Source organism: Pristis pectinata, chromosome 16 (assembly GCF_009764475.1).
Source record: "Pristis pectinata isolate sPriPec2 chromosome 16, sPriPec2.1.pri, whole genome shotgun sequence".
Lineage (NCBI taxonomy): Eukaryota > Metazoa > Chordata > Chondrichthyes > Rhinopristiformes > Pristidae > Pristis > Pristis pectinata.
The window spans coordinates 43,426,517-43,440,355 of NC_067420.1; the positions used below are offsets into that span (position 1 = coordinate 43,426,517).

The 13,839-nt window shown below is 49.2% G+C and overlaps 1 protein-coding gene across 1 annotated transcript in view; it reads right to left on the reverse strand.

Moving 5' to 3' along the window:
• The window catches only part of col9a3 (collagen, type IX, alpha 3), a 113,774-nt gene that overhangs the window by 35,709 nt on the left and 64,226 nt on the right, over nucleotides 1–13,839 (reverse strand). Inside the window, exons 18-22 of the mRNA XM_052031687.1 lie at nucleotides 13,099–13,152; nucleotides 12,891–12,944; nucleotides 7,308–7,352; nucleotides 6,134–6,187; nucleotides 4,535–4,588 (exon numbers count right to left, since the gene is read on the reverse strand). Of these exons, the coding sequence (XP_051887647.1) occupies nucleotides 4,535–4,588; nucleotides 6,134–6,187; nucleotides 7,308–7,352; nucleotides 12,891–12,944; nucleotides 13,099–13,152 (261 nt within the window). The remainder of the gene's footprint in view (nucleotides 1–4,534; nucleotides 4,589–6,133; nucleotides 6,188–7,307; nucleotides 7,353–12,890; nucleotides 12,945–13,098; nucleotides 13,153–13,839) is intronic.

Consider the following 13,839-nt stretch of genomic DNA (forward strand, 5'->3'; position numbering starts at 1 on the left):
CCTTCAGCAGTTCCACTTCCCGTTAACGCCCTCAATGTGTGTTCTGTGCAGTGGGGACAGCTGAGAGTCAGCCAGGGCTCTGACCTCTGAGCCAGAAGGTGCTGGGCTCAACTCTTAGAGCACCCAATTTCGACTGGCGTTAGGTGTGGTCCTGAGGCAGTGCTGTGGTGTCGGAGGTGTTGGCCTTTGGACGAGATGTTAACCTGAGACAAGCAAGTGTGACTGTACCTCTGGGAATTGAATGCACCTTGTAGTATGACTTCTGACACTTTGTTGTTACCAGATACTGCTGTCAGTCCAGAGGTACTGTCTTCAGTAAAGGGTGTTGATTGGTTCCTGTGCCCCTGCTACTTTCCTGGGAAGATCCAATTCCAAAGAGCCTACAGACACCTCTCTATGGTGACAGATCCCATTATGAAGAAAAAAACCATGGATTTTTCCCTGTTTTCATGGGCAACACTTCCACTTCGACATGCAACACCGTGGCAGATTATTTGCTCATTCTCCCATCACTGCTTGTGGGAGTTTACTGTACACAACCTGACCAGTGAAATTCCTGTATTACAACAGTGATCTAGAAGATACCTTCTGTAAAGCGATCACTGTTGAGGTACAGGAACTGGGATGTCCTGAAAGCTGCTGTAGAAACGTAAGTGTTAAACTGCCTGACAATAAACACAGGTCATTTCTGAACCAAAATATTTAAAGCAGTAACTGTGAAACCACACACACGTGCACATACAGTGACATGTGAAACCACACACACGTGCACACACAGTGATGTGAAATCACACACGTGCAAGGACAGTGATATGTGAAAACACACGCAGTCAGTGATACACATTCACACATTTACCAGTGCACACATACAGACACCCCCCGCACAATCACTTGTATACACAATTTAACACCACTATCAGAGCTCACTCCTCATTCCCCGGCCCATGGTGTTGGTCCTCCTGTTTGTGTCTCTGCAGCCGGGAGCTTCCACAGCTTAAACCAGTGGCATGAACGGAGGGGAGATGAGGGACTATTTTTTCACGGAGCAAGAAAGGGCCAGAGGGTGCAGATTTAACAGGAGCTTTACAAAGGGAAATGGGTAAATACTTGAAAGAAAACAGTTTCTAAAGGTTAAAGAACACAAGAGGGACGCTGAGACTAATTCTAGGACCCTTCAAAGAGCTAGCAGAACAGTCCCCTTCTGAACTTTGTTTCTCTACAACTCTGGAGGAGGAGAAGCAACTTGCTCCCTGTGATGGTGAGAGGCAGGGGGAAGATCTCCAGCATCAACTTCATCAGAAGCCTTGGTCAGTGTCACAGGGGCACAGGGAGAAGGCCGTTCAGCCCATCAAACCTGTCTTGCCTTTCCAGAGATTCAGAATGATCAGTCCCTCAGTAACTACGTTTTAGTAACCTTCTGTTCACGAGTTGTATTGTCACTGACAGTGCCAGCATTTATTGTCCATTCCTAATTGCCTCTGAACTAATTTTATTAAACTAGAAAGAGTGCAGAAAAGATTTACCCGGATGTTGCCTGGACTTGGGGGCCTGAGTTACAAGGAGAGGTTGCTGAGACTAGGACTTTATTCCCTGGGGCGCAGGAGATTGAGGGGTGATCTGATAGAGGTGTATAAGATCATGAGGGGCATAGACAGGGTGAAAGCACACAGTCTTTTTCCCAGGGAGGTGGGGTGCTAAAAACAAGAGGGCATAGGTTTAAGATCAGAGGCGAGAGATTTAAAAGGGACATCAGGGGCAGCTTCTTCACACAAAGGGTGGTGCGTATTTGGAACAAGCTGCTGGAAATAGTGGTTGAGGCAGGCACGTTAGCAACACTTCAATCCATCTAGATAAGTCCACGGATAGGAGAGGTTTAGAGGGCTATGGGCCAAATGTGGGCAGATGGGACCAGCTCACTGGGCAGCACAGTTGGCATGGATGTGTTGGGCCAAAGGGCTTGTTTCCGTGTTGTGTGACTATGACTCGAACTGTAGAGCTGTCAGAAGTCATATCTAGGCCAGAGCAGGTGAGGGCAGCTCATTTCTTTCCCCACATTTAAACCAAGTGTGTCATGGCATCAGTCTATTGTTCTCAGGTGTTGAGTCAATGATTGTCATGGGTAAGCGCTTCCCCAGATAAAGAGCTTGAGCCTCTCATGAGAAAAAGCGGCTGGTGTGGTGGAGAAGTGACCTAATGGAGGACTTTAAATTGACAGAGGGAATGTTTCCACTGGTGTGGGAGGAGCAGCACCAGAGACCATCGGTTTCGGAGAGTCCGCAAGATATCCAACCCGGAATTCAGGAGAAACTCATCTCCCCATGGATTTCTCCCGCATGGGGAGGGGTGGAGGAGAGTAGGATCAATGCATTCAATGCAGGCTGGATTAGGAGGGGATGGAGGTTCACACTGATAGTTCCGAATGGAAGGAAAGGTTCCAGTGGAGCAGTATGGGTGGACTGGGCTATTTCTGCACGTTTATCATCCTGCCTAACCCTGCATAACCTGATTCAGAATTTCCACCATCCTGTGTGTTTCCCACTTTCGCACTGAACGCATCTGCCTGGACTTTTAGACTCTGCTTCCCAGTCCCAGACTCTCCGACCAGTGGAACCAGTTTCTCTCCCTCCACCATCTCCCGTCCCCTTCGTATCTTGGAAACTTCAAGCAAGTCAACCCTTAACCATCGAAGATCTGGAGAAATGCAGGGCAGGTTGCTGTAGACCTCAGTGCACTCTAGGCCCTTCAGTAACTCTTGGGCAGGGCGACACAGGAGGAAGTGGAGCTTCAGGTGGGCACAGCAGTTTGAGGAGGTGAGGAGATGTGGAGCTGAGACCAGATAAACTGGTAGGTCTGCTGCACCTGGGTATGAAGGGGTGACAGAGCGGTGGGAAGATAATGCAGTCAAGGTCCACATTGGGGAAGCCAATCACAAAGGCAGGTGAGGTCCAAGTTAAAGACAGTTCAGGGAATTAGGAAGGTGTCACAAGGCTTCTACATTTCCCCAGAGAACCATAAATGGCTGTTCTTACAGGGAGCTAGGGAATTATGAGGAACAAATGCCTTAAACCTAGTGTCGAAGATGACTGGTCTGATTCCCAGGAATGAGAAGGCAGTCCTGTGAGACACTGTGCCAGTGTTCTCTGGAGTTTGGGAAAATGAAACTCATGAAGTCCTTAGAGACCTTCATGAAGTGGATGCTGAGAGATATTTTTACCTCTGGCTGGGGATTGTAGAACAAGGGAGAATCATCCATTTTCTCCAAGGAGGACAATGGGCAGCAGGTGCATCACATCTGCCAAGCTAGGTGCGATCCTTACTTGGAAATCTGTTGCCTTTACTCCCTCATCACTGGGTCGGAATCCTGGAACTCCCTCCCCAACAGCACCATGGGGAAACCTTCAGCAGAAGGTCTGTGTGGGTCAAAAGGGCGGCTCATCACCACCTTCTGAAGGGCAGCTATGGATGTACAATAAATGCTGGGTTTGGCGGTGACACCCACGTCCTGTAAATATAACAAGTTAATAAAATTAAGACTGAGGTGAGAAGTGGTTCTTGCAGAAGATGGTGAATCTTCAGAATTCTCTATCTTGGAGATCTGGGGATACCCGGTGACTGCATCCAACATTGAAATCCATACATTTCTGTGGGAGCTAAAGGATACGTGGTAGGACAAGTAAGTAGGTTGAAGGTCGGCCATGATCGTAATCAATGGTTAACAGGATTTATTGTGCCAAATGGTCACTTCTGGACCTATTAAAATAATTAAGGTCCTGAGGGACCTTGAGAGGATGGACACGGAGAGATGTTTTCTCTTGTGGGGTCACTGTTTAAAAATAAGGAATTGCCCTCCTAAGAGAGAGGTGAATTTTTTTCCTCTTAGAGGGAGGTGAATCTTTGTAACTCCCCTCCCGAAAGGATGGTGGAAGCAGAGTCTTTGAATATGTTTAATGCGGAGGGAGACGGATTCTCGATAGCAAGGATGTGAAATGTAACTGTGGCTTTAAGGGAATGCAGAGCTGAGGTCACAGACAGATCAGCTGTGATCTCAATGTAACAGAGGGGCTTGAGCAGCTGAATTCAGATGATCTGATATATTTACACCAACTGTCCTTACAGTGCCCTGTCTCCCCCTTATGCTTCCCTCTGTCTAGGGAATTCCAGCAATACCGCTATCTCCAGGTCTTGATATTGTGACAGGATCCAAGAACCCATGGTTCCCCATTACATGTTATACTCCTGTCTGCTCTCCCAGGCTCTTCACTGAGGGAGTCCTGGGAAATCTGGGGCAATAAAAGGGGCTTAGAATAGATTTACCAACACTCCAATCCCTTTGTCCTGACCTTTGCACCAGACCTGGGGCAAAGGTCAGGTACAGAAGCCTCTGAATGTTTTCAAGGCCGATTGTTCCTGTATCCTAGGTCACACCTGTCAGGGCAGAGGGCACGATGGGGTTATGGCTGCAAAGACTGAGGGCCCAGGATGGGGTGGACGGATGGTCAACGTTAGCCCGAGGTTTTCTGTTGCTGCCACTTACGTCAACACCCCTTGGTCCTCGCTCACCCATGTCGCCAGAGTCACCCAATTCTCCCTGTGAAGTGAATAAAAAACAGAACATTTAAAAGAGTGACAAAGAAACAGGTGAATGCAACAATGACCTGATACAGGTGTACCCAGTACAGGTGTACCCGGCCCAGACCCGGTACAGGTGTACCCGGCCCAGACCTGGTACCAGTGTACCCGGCCCAGACCCGGTACAGGTGTACCCGGCCCAGACCTGGTACCAGTGTACCCGGCCCAGACCCGGTACAGGTGTACCCGGCCCAGACCTGGTACAGGTGTACCTGGCCCAGACCCGGTACGGGTGTATCTGGCCCAGACCCGATACGGGTGTACCCGGCTCAGACCCGGTACGGGTGTACCCGGCCCAGACCTGGTACGGGTGTACCTGGCTGAGACCTGGTACGGGTGTACCCATCCCAGATCCGGTACCGGTGTACCCGGCCCAGACCTGGTACCGGTGTACCTGGCTGAGACCTGGTACGGGTGTACCCAGCCCAGACCCGGTACAAGTGTACCCGGCCCAGACCCGGTACAGGTGTACCCGGCCCAGACCCGGTACAGGTGTACCCGGCCCAGACCTGGTACAGGTGTACCCGGCCCAGACCAAGTACAGGTAAGCTCAAAAAAACCCAGAAAATACCAGTAAAACTCAGCCAGTCAGGCAGCATCTGTGGAAGGAGAAACTTACATTGTTTTGCATCTGTGACCCTTCATCAGAACTGGGAAAGGGAGAGAGGTGAAAGTTACTTTTCAGTGGGAGAGAAGATGGGAAAGGTAATGTCTGTGTTAGGATGAATCTAAATGGCTTCTTGGCAGTAGTTACCTGCATATGAAGCTTATAGGTCTCTGTGATGAATTGATAATGGTAAGGTGGTGGGACGTGCCCTGTGTGGGTAAGATGAGAAAAACTGAGCCACCATGAAAATGGAAAAAGCTGGAAAAACTCAGCAGGTGGAGCAACATTATGTGGAAAGAGAAACAGTTAATATTTCAGATTAGGGGCGTTTCAACAGATCTGAGAGAGAGAAATAACGTCTGGGTAGCTATCTGAAGTTGGAGAATTTGATACTGAGTCCAGAGGACTACAACATGCCCAGACAGAAGATGAGGTGTTGTTCCTCAAGATTGTGTTGGGTCTTGTTGTAACAGTGCAGGTAAACACAACATTGACGGGACGGGTAATCCCAGCAGTACAGCAGTGACCCAATACAGGCATAGACAACATCACCCCAGTGCATTTAAACCCTGTGTTGAGTATGAACTGGTGAAGACCCAGAGCAGGTAAAACAAAGGTGAAACATTGTGGATGCTGAAAATAGAAATGCTTTAAACTCTGGTGGATTTACCTGAACCATTGATTCTGCTTCTCACTCCCCAGATGCTGCCTGACCAGCTGAATATTCCTTGCAATCTCTGGTTTTAACTCAGTACTGGTGGAGCTGGGCTGATTTAGTCAGTTACAGGCAAACTGTCTGGTGACAGTGTACCTGCTGCCTCTAGTGTTATGGGAGACATTACGAGCAACGTTGCCGGGGCCTGACTCAGAAGCGAACTCTGGCACTGGAGGACTTACCGCACTCCCAGGGGGTCCCTGGGGTCCTGGAGCTCCCATTGGTCCTTGGCTTCCCTGTGTGGGAACAAAAGGAACAAACCATCAAAAACAAACCCGGGAAGAATATCAGGCAGACCAGTGAGACCATGAGCGATACATTCACACACATCAGTTCCTGATGTCCCAACCAGGCCCAACGTCAGGGAGACTGAATGGCTGAGGGTTCTCCCAGTCCAGGTGTACCTGGCCCAGACCCGGTACGGGTGTACCCGGCTCACACCCGGTACGGGTGTACCCGGCCCAGACCTGGTACGGGTGTATCTGGCCCAGACCCGGTACGGGTGTACCTGGCCCAGATGCGGTACGGGTGTACCCGTCCCAGACCTGGTGCAAGTGTTCCCGGCTGTCAAAATGAGGAGGGGTTGGACTGGATGAATGTGGGACTGTGAGAGACACCAGAACCGGTGACCATAAAATGGCCGCCAATGAAAGCAAAAGGGAATTCAAGAAACACGTCTGTCCCCAGGGGTCGCGGGAATGAGGATCTCGAGCAGCCCGGGGGGAGGTGGGAACGGGGTTACGGGGAAGCAGGTTAAATACACAAGTGTGAGAGGAACGTAAGGAGGTGGTGATGGAGACGGAGGGAGTGGGAACAGCCTGGTATGGATCAGAACCCCCAGCACAAGGCCCAGTGTTCTGTTTCAATGCATTAAATTGTGTGTAAAATTATGTAGCTTGTCCCATAGTGAGCAACGTTCTCCTCTATTCAATGCAGAATAAGCCCCGTGTGTCAACCGGTGTCTGATGTATTTAATTTCAGGTTGTGGATTTTCAAACCTCATGGGTTGCAATGCTGTCACTAAACCATTCATGTGAGGCCTGATTTCTACCCGTCAAGGACAATCAGATGCTTTCCCTGACATACAACATCTACGCACACAGTCCGATCACCAAGTGATCGTGTTGAAAATTTACCCCAATCCTGCACTAATGGTTAGGCAACTGGTGCATCGCATAGCATCTGTGCTGCGTGGGAGCAGCAACAGAGCTGCATGGATCCAGTTATAGTGCCGCATGGGGCCAGCAACAGTGTTGCTGGGGTTCATTGTGTTGCTTGGAATGTGTGATTGCACCGTACGGAACCAGTGTTGTGCACTGCGTGGTATTATTGACTGTGTTGTGCAAGGCTGCTCACCTGTTCACCAACAGCTCCTTTATGTCCTGGCTTCCCAGGTAATCCCTGAGGTTAATAAAAAGAGGTAATAATCAGTTCATTACGTTGGAGATATAACAAAGATGTAATTGTGATTTACACCAGCGGTCCATAATGTTCTGACCATGATTGGGATCAATGTTTAATACGTAAAATAGAGAGCTCAAAAGACAAAGAGCCTGTCTTGGCACTTGGTCTCAAGGAACTTTTCTATGTTATGACAGACGTTTTGATTTGTATTGAATCAATTCCACTGATGTCAGTGAGCTCCTGGAGTCCTGGTGTTACACATGTAGGTCTCAGGAAGGTGACATCCATCATCAGGGATCCCACCATCAGGGCCGTGCCCTCTTCTCGATGCTGCCATTAGGCAGGAGGTACGGGAGCCTGAAGACCCACACCTCACGGTTCAACAACAGCTTCTTCCCCACTACCGTCAATTCCTGAAAAACTCTAATACTACCTTAGATGATATCTCTTTTTTCTTGCTCTCAACTTGCACTGATGTTGTTAAGTTTATTTTGTTGTGTAAGTTATGTATAATTTATGTTAATTTAAGTTTATGTAATTTATGTTTGTAAAGTACTGTGCTGCTGCTGCAGGAAGTAACTTTCATGGCATTTATACCCTGGGTATGTGTGTCCATGACAATAAACTCAATTTGAAACCTTTGATGCTTTTTCTTGGGATACTCAATACAATGCACTCCTGACCCAGCAGCCCTGCTCCTGGAAATATTTGACGTACCCATTCCAGCAACAAATATGTTTCAGGGAGTTGGATTCAGCACATTTACCTGAACCTACACTGGGATCTGGGATGGCTCAATCCAACTACAGGGTGGAGGTAGACCCGGGTCCTTCAGGAGGTTCACCAGTTGAGTCAATTATGTTTGAGACACAAGGGACTGCAGATGCTCTAATCTAGAGGGAAAATAAATCTGCTGGAGGAACTCAGCAAGTTGAGCAGCATCCATGGGGGGGGAAGGAATTGTTGACAATTCCTGCCGAGACTCTGCATCAGGACTGAGAGTGTAAAGGGGATATGGCTGCTATAAAGAGGTGAAGGGGGTGGTGGTGAGGCGGGAGCTGGCAAGTGATATGTGGATCCAGGTGAGGAGGGGTTGATGGGCAGGTGGAGCCAGGTGGGGGAGGGAGGGGAGGAGATAGTGACGGAGGCTGGGAGGTGGTTACTGGTAACTTCAAAGGACTGCATATTATGGAATCTGAGGAGAAAGGAAGGTGATGTGTGGAACTAGATAAGGGAAGGATGCTGGGCAGATGAAACCAGGTGGGGTAGCAGAGAGAAGCTGGGTAACAGGGGGCAGGGTGGAAGGATGTGTGAGGGAGGACCTGGGTGGATCAGGATGAGAGAGAAAGGAACAGAAGAGCTGCGGGTTACCTGAAATTGTAGAATTCAGTGTTCGTGCCCTTGGGTTGTAGACTACCCAGGTGGAAAATGAGGGGCTGTTCCTTTAGTTTGTGTTTGGCCTCACTCTGGAAGTGGAAGAGGCTGAGGACAGACAGGTCGGTGTGGGGATGCCGAGGGGAGTTGAAATGGCCGGCAACCGGGAGCTCCAGACGGCGGACAGAACGCAGGTGCTTGGCAAAGCGGTTGCTCAGTCTGCACTTGGTCTCGTCGACATGCAGGAGGCCACGTAAAGAGCACCGAATGCAATGGACGAGGTTGGAGGAGGTGCATGTGAATCTCTGCCTCACCTGGAAGGGCTGTCTAGGTCCCTGGATGGTGGTGAGGGAGGTGGTGCAGGGACAGGTGTTGCACCTCCTACGGTTACAGGGGAAAGTGGGGACGGGTTGGGTGAGGAGGGATGAGAGGACCAGGACCAGCGAGGGATGAACGGACTGGGGAGAGATGAATGGACCAGGGAGTCACAAAGAGAGCGGTCCCTGTGGAAAGCAGAAAGGGGTGGGGAGGGGAAGGTGTGACTGGGGGTGGGATCACATTGTAGTCAGTGGACATGTTGAAGAACGATGTGCTAGGTGTGGAAGCTGGTGGGGTGGGAGGTGAGGACCAGGGGAACTACATCTGTTCGGTTCAGGAGGAGATGGAGTGAGAGCAGGAGTGTGGGAAATGTAGGAGATGTGGGTGAGGGCTCCATCAACTGCAGTAAGAGGAGAGTCACATTTCCTGCAAAGGGAAACATCTCAGATATCCTGGAGCGGAAAAACCTCTTCTGGAGAACAGATGCAGCAGATACAGAGAAACTGAGAGAAAGGGGTGGTGTCCTAACAAGAGACAGGGTGAGAGGAGGTGGGAGTTTGTGAGTTTGTAGTAAATGTCAGTGTATAGTTTGTCTCCTGAGGTGGAGACAGAGAGATCCAGAAAGGGGACAGGGGTGTCAGAAGTGGCCCAGGCAAATTTGAGGGCAGGGTGGAAGTTATAGCAAAGCTGATAACTTTGAGGAGTTCTGCACGGGTGCAGGAAGCAGCACCAATGCAGTCGTCGATGTGGCGGAGAAAGAGTTGGGGAGGGGTGTCAGAGTAGGTTTGGAACAAAGACACCTCCCAGCCTCTGTCGCTATCTCCGCCCCTCCCTCCCCCACCTGGCTTGGTCTGCCCATCAACCCGTTCTCACCTGGATCCACCTATCGCTGGTCAGCTCCCGCCCTCCCCCCTCCTCCTCCCTCCTCCTCCCCTCTTTATACTGCCTATCTCCCCTTGACACTCTCAGTCCTGATGCAGGGTCTCAACCCGAAACATTGAACATCCCTCCGCCTCCACAGATGCTGCTCGACCTGCTGAGTTCCTCCAGTAGATTCTTTGTTGGTCCAGATCCCAGCACCTGCGGTCTCGTCTGTCCTCCTTTAATCTCTCACCACTTTCTTTTCTATCGAAGTAGATGACTCACATTTTTCCTATTATGTTCCATCTACAGTGTCCTGTCCCGTTCACTAACCCGTCTATGTCCCCCTGAAGCCTCACAGCCCACATCCCGTTTAGTATCATCAGCAGACTTGGATATATTACACTTGATGCCCTCATCCAGAACATGGAACATGGGCTACAAGAGCAGGTCCAAGGCTGGGTATCCAGCCGTGGGTGACTCACTGCCTCTCCAGCATCTACAAGGCATAGGGGTCAGGAGCACGATGGAAGGATGTCAATCACTGGAAGCAGTCCAGATACAGGATGTTTTAGGTTGGACAGGTGAGGCTTTTATCTGCTGATGTTTAGAGAGAGAAAGAGGGGATTTGATGATAATATTGAAGATCCTGAGGGGTCCTGACAGGGTGGATGTGGAGAGGATGTTTCCTCTTGAGGGAGAATGTAGAACTAGGGGTCACCCTTTAAAAATAAAGGATCTTCTATTCGAGGCAGATATGAGAAGGAAATTTTTCTCTCAGAGGGCAGTGAGTCTTTGGAACTCTCTTCCTCAAGGGGTGGTGGAAGCAGAGGGAGATGGATTCCGGAGTAGATGGGAACCTGGAACTGAGGTTACAATCAGATCACTCATGATATTGTTAAATGGCAGAGCAGGTTTGAAGGGCCGAGAGGTCCACTCCTGCTCCTAATTCATTGGATGATCACAGCTCCAACTTTTCTCAAGAAGCTTGGCACCATCCAGGGCAGAGCGACCCACTTGATTGGCAACCCATCCGCCACCAGCACACAGTGGCTCCGATACACTGTAGTTACTCACCCAGGCTACTCCGATACCCAGGCTACTCCGACAGCACCTCCCAAACCAAGGTTAAGTGAATGGGTGAACACATCCCAGAAAACCCACGAACTCTTATCACCAAGAATGACAAGACCGCAGGTCCACCAATGGCAGGTTCCCTCCAAGTTCCGCACCACCCTGAGATAGAAATGTATCACCGGCCCTTCATTGTCACTGGGTCTAAACTCTAGAGCTCCCTATCCAACAGCACTGTGGGAGCACCTTCACCAGAAGGACTTCAGCTGTTCAAGAAGTGGCTCACCACCACCTCTTCAAGGACAAGTAGAGATGTAAGTGAGTAAATAAGGGCAGCAGTGGCCAGATCTAGAGAAGTGAATGTAAAATAATATATATCGTGAGGAGCTGAGACATCGGTGCCAGTCCCTGCCACTCCCCACCAGTCACCGCTCAACCTGAAAATGATCTGTTTATTCAGTTTCCGTCTGTGAACCAGGCTTATACATTACCCTCAACACTGTGTGCTCTGATTGTGGTTAATTGTGGCATCTTATCCAAGGCCTTCTGAAGATACACCACATCAAGTGGCTTCCCCAAATCTATTCTGCTAGTTACAACCTCAAAAATTTTACAGGTTTGTTAAACGCAATTTCATTTTCATAAATCCACATTGATTCTGCCTTATCCTGTAATTCACTTCTAAACTCCCTGTTAGCACATTCTTGCTAATAGATTCTGGCATTTTCCCCAAAACGGCTATCTGTAGTTATCCATTTTCTCTGCCACAAATGACCCTCTACTCTTTCAGTTCTGATGAAGGGTCTCAACCTGAAACATCGACTGTCCGTTTCCCTCCACAGATGCTGCCTGACCTGCTGAGTTCCTCCAGCATCTTGTGTGTTGTTCTACATTCCAGCATCTGCAGTCTCTTGTGTCTCCAAGTTATATTTGCTACCTTCCAACCTGTGTGAACCATTCATGGACTTCTGGAAGATGAGAACTATTGTCTCCTCAGCCACCCCCTACAAAACCTCACAATGCAGGTCATCAGGTCCTGGGGATTTATTGCATTTCGATCCCATTAAGTCCTCCGGTCCTATATTCGTGGAAGTTTAACAAAACAGAATGACTGGGAACAGGAGAGGTCACAACGGTCCCTGCCCTTTGACCATGTCTGTCCAATGAAATGTTCAACTTAAACCTAAATAGTCATGGCAGTCTCTTAGAAAATATTTCTCATCAAATCAGGAGCATCCAATAACTTGTGAATCTCATTCGTTGTTACTGGGAATCTTCAGTATTCTGCAAAACTTTGCCTTCAGGGATCTACTTCTGAAAGGACAGGATTCCGATTCCTGATCCATACGGGGAGCCTGATCCGTGGCAAGTCGGGCAATTGGAATGTGTGTCCGGGGCTGTTGAAGGAAGGGACAGGCAAAGATCCTCCCCCAGATCACAGGGGCTGCATCTGAATGAGAACTAGAGCCCCGGCATTTCCTCCCTGAGAATGCAGTGCAGTATTCAGAGGCACATCAGAGAGGTGGTCACTTGGGTGTGGTCCTGGAGCCTTAACTGTGGAACTGGACTCTGTCTGTGCAGGGAGAGGAGCACTGGGAGAAGATACAGGTCAATGCAGGGAGCTGCCTAGTTTTAAGACTCTGTTAATTGTGTTATTTTTCCGATTACTCACCCTGGCTGCTGTTGTGTGCTGTAATAGTGCTCTCATTCTGTTATCTGTGTGCTCTAATCATGTTCTCATTCTGGCCTCTGGTAACCGTGTGCTCTATCTCGTTCTGACCTCTGTTATCTGTGTGCTCTAACCATGTTCTCATTCTGGCCTCTGGTAACTGTGTGCTCTAATTGTCCTCTCCTTTCCTTTGCACTCCTCCACTCAGCCCTCTGTCACTTAGGCAGTTCAATACTCACAGGCTGCCCTACGGGACCTTTCTCTCCGGGAACCCCGTTACGTCCAGGTTCGCCCTGTAACACAAGAAGCACATCACACTGTCAGACTGAACACATTTCAACGAGTTATCTCCATCCTTCTCCTTGTACTGAGAACCACTTGGTCTTGTCACACTTTTGTTTAACAGTGGCAAATTTACTTTGTGAAGATAAAAGGTGGACTCCTTACCTTCTCACCGTTGGTCCCCGGATTTCCGTCTCGCCCATCCCGGCCCGGAATTCCCTGAAATATTTCAGAGCATTCTTAAACCTTGTAAAAGCAAGTCAATTCCAGAAGATCAAAATTCATCAACGAGCCCTTAAAGGTGTGAAATTAAAGAACATGATGGAAAGTTTAAATGGCCTGAAGGAGTTTGTGTTCCGTGCGCTGAGCCTCACCAAAGTCACCCAAAAACACAGTGCTCCATCACCCCCACCCCTCCACACCTCTTCTGCTTCTGATCGGTCCCAGTGTTCGTTCGACACTCAGTGCTGAATGAGCAGAAGTTTTGTCCGATGCTGAAATCCCTGGTGCCTGGAACCGTTCTGGAGAATCTTCCAACTTCTTCACATTCTTCTTATAAAGTGAGGCCCAGAGTTTTCAGTTAATTAAGCTACAGTTGAGGCAGCATTAATGTAACCACTTTACTTTTTTTATATACTTTGTGCCTCTGGTAAGTCACCTTTCTAATCACTCTCTCTACATGTCTTCCCATCTCCAAAGGTTTGATCTGCAGCATCCCCAGGGCTCTTTGTGCCTGCAGTCCCTCTAGAAATGTCCTGAGATTACTTATATTCCCTCTCCTCAGTCTCCCCAGGGAAAAATGCACCACTTCACCCATTGTCCTGCAGCCTGTCCGTATCATTACCCTCCCTGCAGTTTACACTTGTGTCATCTTGTAACTGTGCTCAAGATGCCCTGCAAACTCAG